The sequence below is a fragment of the Perca flavescens genome, chromosome 19 (assembly GCF_004354835.1).
Source record: "Perca flavescens isolate YP-PL-M2 chromosome 19, PFLA_1.0, whole genome shotgun sequence".
Lineage (NCBI taxonomy): Eukaryota > Metazoa > Chordata > Actinopteri > Perciformes > Percidae > Perca > Perca flavescens.
Window position 1 is genome coordinate 32,495,548 of NC_041349.1, and position 13,463 is coordinate 32,509,010.

Consider the following 13,463-nt stretch of genomic DNA (forward strand, 5'->3'; position numbering starts at 1 on the left):
GCAGGTCCTGACTTGCGCAATTGCATGCAAATTATCCAATCCAAATTTAAAAAAGGTAAGATCACCACAGAAGGGAATCGAACTCCAAACTCCCATACCAAAGGTAAGCGTACTGACCACTCACCTAGCAGTTCTTTCAGAAAGGTGAACAACTGTTTACCACTTGGTTTCTTCAAGCCTCGGTTGCTAGGTAACCATACTGTATACAAAAAAATAGGTACTAACGAACAAACTAACGGTTGTATGCTTTCACTGAAGACAGAAAGCGCAACTGTAGTATCCATTTTCCGCTAGAAATTCAATTGTTATAAACTTTAGAGACTAAACTTTCCTAATATGCCAGTTTCTGCGGTCATGGAAGATGAACGCCCGCCATGATTTCGGTGCACGCGAGCAACGTTTTTTTGTTGTTACATCACAGGGTGTAAATAGCTCAGCTGTGTGGCCGAGGCTATTTGTACCGGGGGGGCAAATAGACACACCGTTAATCTTTTCCAAGAATTCCAGGGCCAGTGACAATAATGCTCATGTTGGGACTTTATCCTGCTTTAAAACTTTTTTTTAAATGAATAGATTAAGCACCAGGCTGACAGCTTGAGCTTCTTGCTAAAAAGGAAAAAAAACATTTTCTGTAATAATAACATATATTCTGCCAATAGTTGTAGCAAAATTGAACTTTCCATTAGCTGTTCAACTAAGTTATTACCCATTACAGGAGGCACAAAATAAACATTTCAATAAATAGCTGGTTTAAAAAAAAAAAAAAAAAAAAAAAAAAAAAAAAAGCCATTTGAATTACAAAGAAACAGATGCTTTGTTAACACATCCCTCTTTTGAGCATAGCCTCAGCATCCATAGGTTTCCCCAGGAATCAACTTTGCCTGAAGTTGTCCATTTGAACAAAGTTTTTTGGCTCTTTTCTCAGCGTGGTCTGGTGTGTCAGGGACCGGGGTCAGAGTCTGAATCTGCCTCTTCTTTTTCCTGGTCGACAGCCACTGCTCCTTTCCTCTGAGGCAGGACGGTGAAGAAGGCCTCCTGCCAGCTGCCCTTTTCCAAGTAGGCCAGGATGATCTCAAACACTGGACGGAGGAAGGAAAAGCGCATTTAAAACCAAATAAAAAGGCAGTGGGAGCCAAAGAGCCAAGAGGACACAGAATGGCGAAACTATATACACTACCGGTCAAAAGTTTGGGGTCACTTAGAAATTTCCATTCCACTCCATTCCAGACACAATACCTGCTGAGATCAGTTATTGTTTTTTTTAACCAGGGCAGCAGTTTTCAGATTACATTATTTGCTTACATAATTGCAAAAGGGTTCTCGACTGTTGTAGAAAGAAGTGGCTGAAGAAACACTTGAAATTCATGCTTTTTGGTCTAAACGTCATACCCAAATTAAAAGTGGTACAGCTCCCATATACTTTGACACTCAGAGGTGTGCCTGATATCATTGGAAAGGTGATTGATGTGGGTTTGTTTGTGTATTTGAGAAGTGTTGTATTTTGTAGTTTTTTGGCTTTTTTATTTGCACTTTTCAAATAGACATAAAAAAACGCACAGACATTTGTAGAAAAGAATTCATATAAAATCCATTTTTGAGTCTTTTAGCTTCTGAATTTTTTTCTGTAGTAAGCTGAGACATGTGGCTAATGCTGTGTTGTCTGTCACCTGTCAGATGTGTTTACAGCAGTGTATTTTAATAATTTTACAGATTTATAACTTGGACAGAAATAAAAAATCTCCATTCTAGCCTCTGTAACTCTGTGTCAGTAAGGCCTAGAATCGCCCTGACACTTGTAACAAAAACTTGAGAATGTTTCCTTTCCAATGATATCAGGCACACCCCTGAGTGTCAAAGTATATGGGAGCTGTACCACTTTTAATTTGAGTATGACGTTTAGACCAAAAAGCATGGATTTCAAGTGTTTCTTCAGACACTTCTTTCTACAACAGTCGAGAACCCTTTTGCAATTATGTAAGCACATAATGTAATCTGAAAACTGCTGCCCTGATTAAAAAAAACAATACAACTGATCTCAGCAGGTATTGTGTCTGGAATGGAAATTTCTAAGTGACCCCGAACTTTTGACCGGTAGTGAGTGTGAGTGTGTGTGTGTGTATGTATGTGTGTATATGTATGTATGTATATATATATATACACACACATACAGTATACACACACACATATATATACACACACACACACACATTATATATATATATATATATATATATATATATATATATATATATATATATATATATATACATACACACACACATATACACACATACATATATATAGTCCTTTTTCTGTAATAATGAAGGAGTTTTGTGAGAGTGACAACTGAAATATACACACACACAATACTATATTTAATCTCTATTTCAAAGATTGTTTTGTGTGTGTGGTTTATTAGACACAAAAGCATAGGGTAATAAAGCCCAGGTTGGGAAAAAAAATGAAATAATTTAATTGTTTTTTTTTGCCATTCCAAAGCCCAAAAACAGCGATGACCTCACAAGGTCTTCATATACACCGAGTATTGCTTTACACAGACGCACGGGCCCATCCTATCCAACATGTAGACACTTGCATAGCCAACATTTTGGCGTCCCCCCAAAAGGAGGTTTTAGCCGGTGCCAAAGGAACATGACGAGCGCCAAAATGTCTAATTTTCCGCAGCCGGCCTCCCTCTCGTCCACAGCTGATTTAACTGGATCTGAGCTAGGGCTGGGGAAAAAAATTTGATTGTCTTTAATCCAAATACAGTATAAATAATTTGGATGTTTAACAATCTTTGTTGCAGTTTTTTATAAAAAAAAAAAAAAAAGAAGAAGAAAAAAAAAAAAAAATCGCAGATTTTTTTAGGGAAACAAATGGCCCAGCTGTAATCTGAGCGCTCTGTTGTATAGCGGCGATGGTATCTCCCGTTTGCAAAGCAGACCGCGCCGGACTCTCCCAGTGGCCACGCTGCTCTGGGGACCGGCGGGCGGAGCTCGACTGCTGTCTGTCTGCGTGGGGGGCTGCGCTGCGCTGCCTTCTATCAGTATGAAATTGTGACGTTTTACCACCTGATGGGTGCACGACGTTGAAAGTTGCGAGTGCTTTTAGCGGCGTTGCCCCGACTCCCCTGAACACGCTGCAGAGACGTGGTCTCGCTCGGCCTCTCTGCTGAGCCCAGTTCAAGTAACAGCAGCAGTTAAACTGGATTTCACACCGCGATGGTTACATTTGAAATTAACCCACAGGTTTACATGCATGCTGAACCATAGGGGCGGTCCGTTACACTACTGTAGGCTATTCAACATCAATTTATTTATCAATATTTTATAAATAGAAAAAATTACAATAATGCTTTGTATACATAACAATGTTGTATTATTGTACAAATCCTACATTTTTCAACCAAAAAAAATCTGCTCCTTGGTTGAAAAAGATACGGTTGTGCCCTGTTCACTGATCAAATGAACTGGACTTTGGGGTCAATTATAGCCACCTTTCCCTACTGCGTTATATTCCATTATATTTTAAATTTGGAATTGTTACCTGCCCCCAGAATTTTGTATTTTCCTTGACAGAAATTAAGTTGTTTTCACAATAAATTTGTGCCAGAAAATCTATCAGAATGCAGGAAATGAAGTCTGACGTTCAACATTTCATGGGGGAGGACCCACAGACCCCCCCACTTTCCATGTGTTTCCAAAGGCCCATTCTGAGCCAGGAAAAACCCTGCTAGCCATTATTGGACACCATCGCAACTAACTAAAACGGGTCAATAAGCACTCCAAACTACCGTTATCAGCCTCATGTACTGGTCCGATACGAGTCCTTCCGTCTTACCGTGATTGACTGCCAGAACCTTCCGACTGTTCATCTTGACAAAACTGCTCAGAGGAAGCTGAGCGTGATCGATCCCCAGCTCCGTCGCCCTCTCAAAAGTGATCCCCTGCAGAAAAAAATTAATAAAAATAAAACCCAGAGAAGAGTGACCCACTCAGATCAGCCAGCAGGAGCGACAACGGAGCATTGCGGCCAGACTGACCTTATGGTGGTTGTGGTCCACCAGGCCTCCTATCACGTAGGCCTTTGTGTGGTCCAGCTCTTCCAGCACGTTGGGAGAGTCCGACGTCAGGTACACCAGCTCTTCCTTCGCCACCACTTGGCTGTAGTGCTCCGTTTTGATGCTGATGTCCTGCACACAGCAGCAGCCCACAGTTAGGCAACGCTGTGCAGCGAGACCTACTGTACGGTGGTATTAAACACTAGTCAAAATGAGAAAAGCAGGCGCTGCCGCCCCGAACTCTGTGCACGTTCAGGTGGACAGTAGTCTCGCTTTGCGCACATACAGCAAGTCTGAACATATATTTTGTTAAAAAATTAGAAAATTTGTGGGGGGGGAAGAGACGGCGACCTCTAGCTCACCCAGTAAGAGCGTGCACCCCATGTAGGCCGAGTCCTTTGCAGTGGCCCGGGTTCGAGCGAGACCTGCGGCCCTTTGCTGCGTGTCATCCCCTAGCTTTCTCCCACCTTTCCTGTCTATCCACTGTCACTATCTAATAAAAAAGGGAAAAGCCCCAAAAAATTATCTTAAAAAAAGAAATTGGTATTGACCTATAATCTATAAAAGTCCAGGGCCTACTAATCCCATTCTGAGGCTGGATTGCTTCGCATTTGCTCGGCATATCCATCTGGGAACTTTCCGTTGGAGAACTTTTGGGAAGGGGCGGAAATACTGGTTAGCTGATTGGATGAACCATCTGTCTATCACCTACAGTATGTTGGTGATAGACGGGCCAAATCAACCAATCAGATCCACGAAGTGTATGAAAATACAACCACAAGCCCGCCCCTGCTGCTGCAGGCAAAGCATAGCTCGTTAGCTCAGCATGCAAGCAACATGTCGGTAAAGGAGATTTGCCGTTTGTGTAACGAGAATTTAGGAATAAAAGTCACCATTTCAGGTTCCCGGACCATATTCCAAAAGAAGGATCCAAGAGAAAAAAGCATTAGCGAGCGGCTAACAGAATTAGGGCTACCGCTGGCTGAAAATACTGGTTAGCTGATTGGCTAAACCATCTGTCTATCACCACCTAACCCACCTCAAAACCAACGCTGATTGGCTCGGTCGTTTGGCTAACGGCTCCAAATTTTCTGGGAGGAGAACTGGAGCTCGCCAGATCAGGACGCTCTCACCAGGCTAGCAGCACCATGTCATTAACAGAATTCTGATTCATAATATTTTATTTTAAAGGGTTTACATCATTCACCTGCAATCCTGTGGGACTCCTTTTTAATGGCTTTTTGTGTCCAGGGAACCCTACAAAAACATTTACAAAACGTCACATTCTTCTGACCGCTCGGCATACAGCGGCTTTACTAAAATGCTCCGCATCACCAATGTTGTAAAGAAAACTGCAGTTTGCAAAAAAAATAAAAATAAAAAAATGTAATGTGACAAAAAGAATGTGCTGGGATGTAAGAGCATGTCCACGATGGGTGACGTTAGTGACATGAGGACTGATAAGGTTATGGAGGCTACATAACTGGTGGACAGGGAAGACAGAAGATACCGCGAAGACAGGTAGGCTAGTATCGGTCTTGTTGGTCCGTTTTTCCTCTCGCGTTCCCTAACACAGCTGCTTCAACAGCGCTCACCGCCGGTCTCTCTCTCTCGCTTCACCACTCAGACACCACAGGCCGCTCTCCAACTGCCACTCACTAATGCCTGACCTATGGCTCTGGGTTGAACCTACCCCAGGGATGTATTAAGTGCTACTGTCGCAACAACGTCCACAAAAGCTAGGACGAATCAGTAGTCTCTTGACACAGTCTCCGTTTAGGCAGTAGTGTGTGTGTCGCGTATAGGGCTACTTTCCATAAGATCATCTCTCAATGTAAATTAAACCAGCTATTAGGCTAACTGAAATAGAGCCATGCCAATCTCTAGGTATGGTGAAGGGTATGTGATGGGGGGGGGCTATTTTAATTCCAAAGGCCAAGGGAACTTTATCAGGATGCATAGTATCCTGGATCCATGAAATAACTGGCCTTTAAAAATAAAAATCTGCCTGCCTCTATGGGAATTTAACATAGGGGTGGACTGACTTATGCCCCCCTGTATTTTAAGGAAGAACATTTATTTATTAACAATACATTATTCATTCACAAAGAAAATTGGTTTCCTTAAAAGGTTGTATTTTTCCTAATTTTTTTTAATTAAGGCATTAAGAGCAATTTCCAAATGATGATTTTTTTTTTTTACTCCTCTTTTTAGTCAACTTTAGCATGGGTGTATTCACTTATGCTGAGCACTGTATGTATGTGGGTCAACAGGGAAAGTAAGTTATTACAATAAACTTGTGCCAGGAATTAACACAAGGACTGAAAATAAGGGCTTTATGCCCCTTTGAGACATAAGGAAAAGCCCTGCTGCACAGACCGTCTGAAGGGACGTGTCCCAAACAAAAGCCAGGCTGCAAACAGTTGCTTTGTTGTGACAACTAACATTTGAGCGAGGGGTCATTCAGGATCACGCTTACCTTCCAGTTCACCCATCCTTTGTCCTTTTCATCCATGCTCTGTTTCAGCTGTCCTCCCAGGCTGGTCAGATACACCTGGACCGGTAAGAGGAGCTGTTATACGTCAGATAGACAGGTTCCAATACCAGTATTTTGTTCCCTTCCTGATACAGATTCTGATACCTGAACTTGAGTCTAATCAATTCAAATAAAAACAATTGTACTTTATTGTCCCCTTTTTTGGACTTGGCGCTGACAACTTTAGCCGCACTTACAATATTGGTATCGGAACCACTTTAACATCTGTCTCTACAGCTACGTGTCAGTCGGTGGCCACTGACCTGCACTGGATGCGAGGCTCGTCTGTTCTCAGCATAGCAGCGCTGGATCTGTTTGTGAAGCTTCTGGACATCCTGAAGACAACAAGATTATCGGGTCACAAGAGACAGTAGGCTCGTTGGAGACGAGCTGCGTCTCGCCTGTAAGGTGGACGAGAGCAGGCGGCTGTCGGTCGTTTCCAGCCGATTCCAGCAGCCTTCAGGCTGAACAGGAAGTCACAGAGACACTGTGGTCCGATTCTGATTGAATCAAATGTTATCAGACCTATATATCAGCTTGTACACAGTCTCCAGTTGTTTTCATCATGACAGAATAGCTCGCACAGTAGTTACAGCACGCACGGAAATGAGAAGGGGATGTTTGGACTTATCTAACTCAGGGAATAAGACAAAGTCCCAATAAGTCGCCGTGTTTCTTTAAGCCTAGACGTGATTGGGTATTGCTCCACAGGGGTTCCTCTCCCACAGCTTTTTATTTTTTTTACCTTGGTCAGCATGAGGTTGTCGAAGCTGCAGTCCACCACCAGCCTCAGCGAGCTGGGCGTCCCCTCTCTGCGGGGACGTTTCCTCCCGTGTTGGGCCTCTCCTCCCTGCTCCTCCGGATGGTTGTGCCTCTGCAGCCGACGCTGCTGCTTCCTCTCCTTTCGTTTCTGCCTGCAGCAGAAAGCACAGGACGGACACTGATGGGACACCACGCTGCAGACTCTCGGGGAGCACCCCCGGGCCACGGAAAGTAACTCTTTGACAACTACTTAAAAAGGTCCCATGACAATTTCACTTTATGAGGTTTTTTAACATTAATATGAGTTCCCCCAGCCTGCCTATGGTCCCCCAGTGGCTAGAAATGGTAATAGGTGTAAACCGAGCCCTGGGTATCCTGCTCTGCCTTTGAGAAAATGAAAGCTCAGATGGACCAATCAGGAATCTTCTCCTTATGAGGTCATAAGGAGAAAGGTTACCTCCCCTTTCTCTGCTTTGCCCGCCCAGAGAATTTGGCCCATCCATGAGAAAGAGAGTATGGAGTCCCCCTGGTCCCACTTTGTCAAAAAAAATTTATTATAACCATCTCGTGGCCACGAGATTGTATTTTGAGGCCTCAAGATACGATCTCGTGGCCATCGAGATAATTCTTCTTCATATTTTATAGCCTATATTTATACTTTTTACATGTATATATGTCACAAAGTGGAGCCAGGCAGCCAGAGTTTTCTTATGTTGTATATAGTGTGGTGTTTCGGGTGTTTTATTTTGATAATGAATGGCTGAGACACAAGGAGGAAAGAGGAGCGGATAGAGAGCGAAAAAGAAACGTTGGGGACGGGCAGGACAGCGGAGCCGGAGGACAGCTGTGGATGTTTGGAGGATCGGTGCGTTGGCGTTGTGGGAGTGCGATTTGGGCAAAAATAGAAAATCTGATTTCAACCAGTCTATAGAGAACGCCAAACATCCACAGCTGTCCTCCGGCTCCGGCTCCGCTGTCCTCCTGTAGAGTCCGCTCCTCTTTCCTCCTTATGTCTCAGCCATTCATTATCAAAATGTTTTGTGTTCCTCCAGCATCTCTCCTAATGAGATCTGCCTCAGGTGCGCTGGGAGGAGTCTTCAGTTCTGTGCCAAGCAAACCAAAACACCACAGATAGACGGGCAGGACAGCGGAGCCGGAGCCGGAGGACAGCTGTGGATGTTCGGCGGATCGGCGCGTTGGCGATGTGGCCCGAACGGGAAAAGCAGAGTGGACGTTGCGTGCTGCTGTCCCTCTTCCCCCTCCCTCAAACAGAAAAGGGTAAAGACTGTAGTCCTGTTCTGGTTGAAATCAGATTTTCTATTTTTGCCCAAATCGCACTCCCACAACGCGCCGATCCTCCAAACATCCACAGCTGTCCTCCGGCTCCGCTGTCCTGCCCGTCCCCAACGTTTCTTTTTCGCTCTCTATCCGCTCCTCTTTCCTCCTTGTGTCTCAGCCATTCATTATCAAAATGTGGAGCGCGTTCTGTGTTCCTCCAGCATCTCTCCTAATGAGATCTGCCTCAGGTGCGCTAGGAGGAGTCTTCAGTTCTGTGCCAGGCAAACCAAAACACCACACTAGCCTATATACAAAATAAGAAAACTCTGGCTGCCTGGCTTCACTTTGTGACATATGTACAGTACAGGCCAAAAGTTTGGACACCCCTTCTCATTCAATGCGTTTCCTTTTTATTTTCATGACTATTTACATTGTAGATTCTCACTGAAGGCATCAAAACTATGAATGAACAGGAAGGAATTATGTACTTAACAAAAAAGTGTGAAATAACTGAAAACATGTCTTATATTTTAGACTTTTTTATTAATAAGGGAAAAAATTGCACTTATTAACCCTGACAAAGCACCTCTGTGAAGTGAAAACCATTTCAGGTGACTACCTCATTGAGAGAACACCAAGGGTTTGCAGAGTTATCAAAAAGAGCAAAGGGTGGCTACTTTGAAGAATCTAAAATATAAGACATGTTTTCAGTTATTTCACACTTTTTTGTTAAGTACATAATTCCATATGTGTTCATTCATAGTTTTGATGCCTTCAGTGAGAATCTACAATGTAAATAGTCATGAAAATAAAGAAACACATTGAATGAGAAGGTGTGTCCAAACTTTTTGCCTGTACTGTACATGTAAAAAGTATAAATATAGGCTATAAAATATGAAGAAGAATTACGACAATGGATATGCAGCCTACAAGATTTACATTACTGTATTAACAGAATTGTGATGAACAGTACTAGTAAATAAACAGAAGCAGAACTGCAGCAAACTATATTGCACACTGAATATTAAAACAGAGAATATTGCACAGAATGTGAAGTATTGCACTACACTACATCTCTACACTATCTTGAGGCCTCAAGATACTATCTCGTGGCCACAGGATACTATCTTGAGGCCTCAAGATAGTATCCTGTGGCCACTAAGGTCTATATAAAAGAGACTTCAGATACAGTATTAGGGGACCACTAAGTCCTATATAAAAGAGACTTCAGATACAGTATTAGGGGACCACTAAGGTCTATATAAAAGAGACTTCAGATACAGTATTAGGGGACCACTAAGGTCTATATAAAAGAGACTTCAGATACAGTATTAGGGGACCACTAAGGTCTATATAAAAGAGACTTCAGATACAGTATTAGGGGACCACTAAGGTCTATATAAAAGAGACTTCAGATACAGTATTAGGGGACCACTAAGGTCTATATAAAAGAGACTTCAGATACAGTATTAGGGGACCACTAAGGTCTATATAAAAGAGACTTCAGATACAGTATTAGGGGACCACTAAGGTCTATATAAAAGAGACTTCAGATACAGTATTAGGGGACCACTAAGGTCTATATAAAAGAGACTTCAGATACAGTATTAGGGGACCACTAAGGTCTATATAAAAGAGACTTCAGATACAGTATTAGGGGACCACTAAGGTCTATATAAAAGAGACATCAGATACAGTATTATGGGACCACTAAGGTCTATATAAAAGAGACTTCAGATACAGTATTAGGGGACCACTAAGGTCTATATAAAAGAGACTTCAGATACAGTATTAGGGGACCACTAAGGTCTATATAAAAGAGACTTCAGATACAGTATTAGGGGACCACTAAGGTCTATAAAACATCCAAAGATACCATGTCACGGGACCTTTAACCACTCGAGGTCAAATGCCTAACCACAACCAATGGAGCTGGCCATGGTGGGATTAGGGACACTTACACCATCTTACTTACTTCCGTAGTTCTCTCTCTTCTTCCCATTTCTGCTGTTTCAGAAGCTTCTTCTTTTGCCTTTTGGACACCGTTTGGTTTCCTGCTGCGTTCTCTCCATTATTACAGCTCTCCGTCTTCTGGCTGCTCTCGTCAGGCCCGTTATCCTTGTCCTGCTGGGCTGAGGCTTCACCTTTCACGCTGTCATCAGCCATGTGAGGAGAGCACAGACGACGACTGTCAACCGGCTAGCTAGCTGTTGATGTTAGCGTCCTGGCTGCTCTCTGCAGGAAGCTAACTGGCAGCATTTAACAGAAGCAGAGCTCTTCTTTATAATTCCACGAAGTATTAAACCTCTGGAAAGTGCGCCACCGCCCGGATATCAAACCACAGACAAAGAAAATAGACTAACCACTAAATAAACTGTTCAATTTAGCCCCACAGTTCCACATGTACCGTATGTTATGTTGGCGCGCGTATGATGTCATTTAAACGCGACAAGATGCATTCATATGCTATAGGAATGGGGGACGCCCCACGGATGATTTATCAGGAGCAGACTCAGAAAAGGGTTATTGCTAACTGTAACACTTACAAGGAATTTGCCTTGGTGTTTGGTGCATACATAGACAAACGAAACATATTGAACAAATATGAAATCCAATACAAACAATAGATACAGAAACAAATAGCCTACACATATAATTTAGCAGATTGAGGCGGCAGATATATACACTTGACTCCAGTCACAAAACCAAGCTCCTGTGGCTGCGTTTCATAATTTCCCATAGACTGTAAAGTTCCACTTCCTCTCGTTCATTTTCAGTTATTCTCGTATGTCCAGACCTTCCTTGGCAGCGCTGCAGAGGAGGGTCTGTCTAGTCCACACATCATTCCGGGATGGGAGAAATGCGTGCCCTGGTTTATTGGCATTTCTTTCGAAATGATGTTGAAACCACAGACCATGTATTCTCCTCCTGGAAGGTAGCACAGATGTTTTGGCTTGACATCCACACATGAAATATAACTAAATATCTCACTATTTTCAGCTTCTATATCTAGAGACAATGTCATACTTGATATAATAATGCAAAACAAAAATGATGCAATGATGAAACTCTGTTGCAATGTAATCCTACGTCTGGCAAACATCCACAAAATCTGAATCCTGAAATCATCCCCCAGTTATATTATTTTCCTGAATGAGTTTAAACTTTAAATAAAGTCTTTAAAATTGGTAAATGAAGAAAAGCACGACCATTATATGAAATGCTAAAACACTTTCCCAGTGTATCTGAAATTGATCTGTACTTCCACTTCTATTTTAATTTCTCCTTTCCATTGATATAATTCTGTTGGATTATTCTGATATACTCTTATGTAGAATATTGATGTTGGTTGATTGATGAATTTCTGTTTTTCTTCTGTACTTTTTCAATAAAGTATATATTTAAAAAAAAGTGTTTATTGGCATTTCTTTAAACCAATCACAGTCGTCTTGGGCAGTGCTAAGCTCCGGACAGAGCCACGGTGCCTCTGCTAAATAGTCTCAGGAATGAACTTGTTTTGGTGGAACATGTGTACGTTCAAAAGTAGTTTTAGTCGTGGAACAGAAAACTCAGATTGGACAGATAGTCTAGCTAGCTGTCTGGATTTACCCTGCAGAGATCTGAGGAGCAGTTAACCTCCTGACAGAAAGAAATATGAAACAAAACCCAAAACATGTCTGAAATACTCTATGTGACACTGGGCCCAGGACAGTGAATGATCAACATCTAGTACACTTGTTTAGGAGGGTTCAGGTTTAGAGGTTGATTGCCATCGTCATGGGGCATCGGTCAGAATGCATGAATAAGCCAGAGAGAAGTTCAGTCCATTCAATGAAGATTTATTTAACAAAGGGTGAGGCAAATGATACTTGATAACATAACAGAACAGACACACATGGGTTGGAGAATCTGGGAAGAAACAAATAGAAATTACAACTTAACAAAGTCAATATTCTCACACGTTAATCATAACGTAACTTAAAAAATAAAGCTGTCATGCAAATATCAGACAGGTTATCAAGAAATAAGGCGCAAAGTAAAACTCATCTTACCAGCTGCCGCCCCATGTGAAGGTGTACAAGAGACTTAAATAAGGAGTGACCAGATGAACTCAATCAGGTAATCAGGGTGGAAACAGAAGCCAGCGATGAAGACGGGAAGAAAAGAAGTGAGATATAGGAAGTGAGGTAAGTGTGGAAATAAAGTGTCAGAATAAGATAAAAATAGGGATCTATAGTACAACACTGTTTATTAGCTGTCGGGGTTCGATTTACAGGTTCCCTTGTTCAAACATATCTTTTATTAACTTCAGATTATACTCTGACATAAGGTCTACACCGATATGGAACCCATCTTTATCACATGGGGAAGTCCTTGAACACACACTCTTGAGACAGACTTCTCCAGGTCACATGGTGCAAACAATCTCGGCCTCCACGCAGGTGAGGGACCGTTAGCAATATGGAGAGACGACCATGAGGTTAGGGGAGTTGTGGACTTTACGGACTCTGTAGTTGTTCCAAGTCAATGCAACCTCATGAAGTTCTTCCTAAGGAGGCAAACACTATTAAGTCAGATAGAGCAGTGGTTCCCAACCTTTTTGGCCCAAGGTACCTCCACAGCGCTGTCAGGTGAACCCAAAGTACCCCTTCATCAATTCCCAATGTATGTTCCATATGTAATGTATTTAATGATTATTGAACTGCCAATATTAGGTTGGTTTGGTCAGCAATCGTGTAGTCTCGCGTTGCCAGACCTTCCTCCGCAGCGCTGCGGAAGAAGGTCTGGCAACGCGAAACTACAACCTTTATCCACTACCTTAGG

The 13,463-nt window shown here is 42.4% G+C and overlaps 1 protein-coding gene across 1 annotated transcript; it reads right to left on the reverse strand.

Moving 5' to 3' along the window:
• Nucleotides 1–414: 414 nt before the first annotated feature.
• On the reverse strand, nucleotides 415–11,146 carry trmt10a (tRNA methyltransferase 10A). The gene is made up of 7 exons (XM_028564408.1): nucleotides 10,615–11,146; nucleotides 7,345–7,513; nucleotides 6,863–6,934; nucleotides 6,543–6,617; nucleotides 4,046–4,195; nucleotides 3,844–3,949; nucleotides 415–1,079 (listed from the first exon to the last, which is right to left on the reverse strand). The coding sequence occupies exons 1-7, from the start codon at nucleotides 10,803–10,805 to the stop codon at nucleotides 940–942; spliced, it is 903 nt and encodes a 300-aa protein (XP_028420209.1). The 5' UTR covers nucleotides 10,806–11,146; the 3' UTR covers nucleotides 415–939.
• Between the last annotated feature and the right edge of the window lie 2,317 nt (nucleotides 11,147–13,463).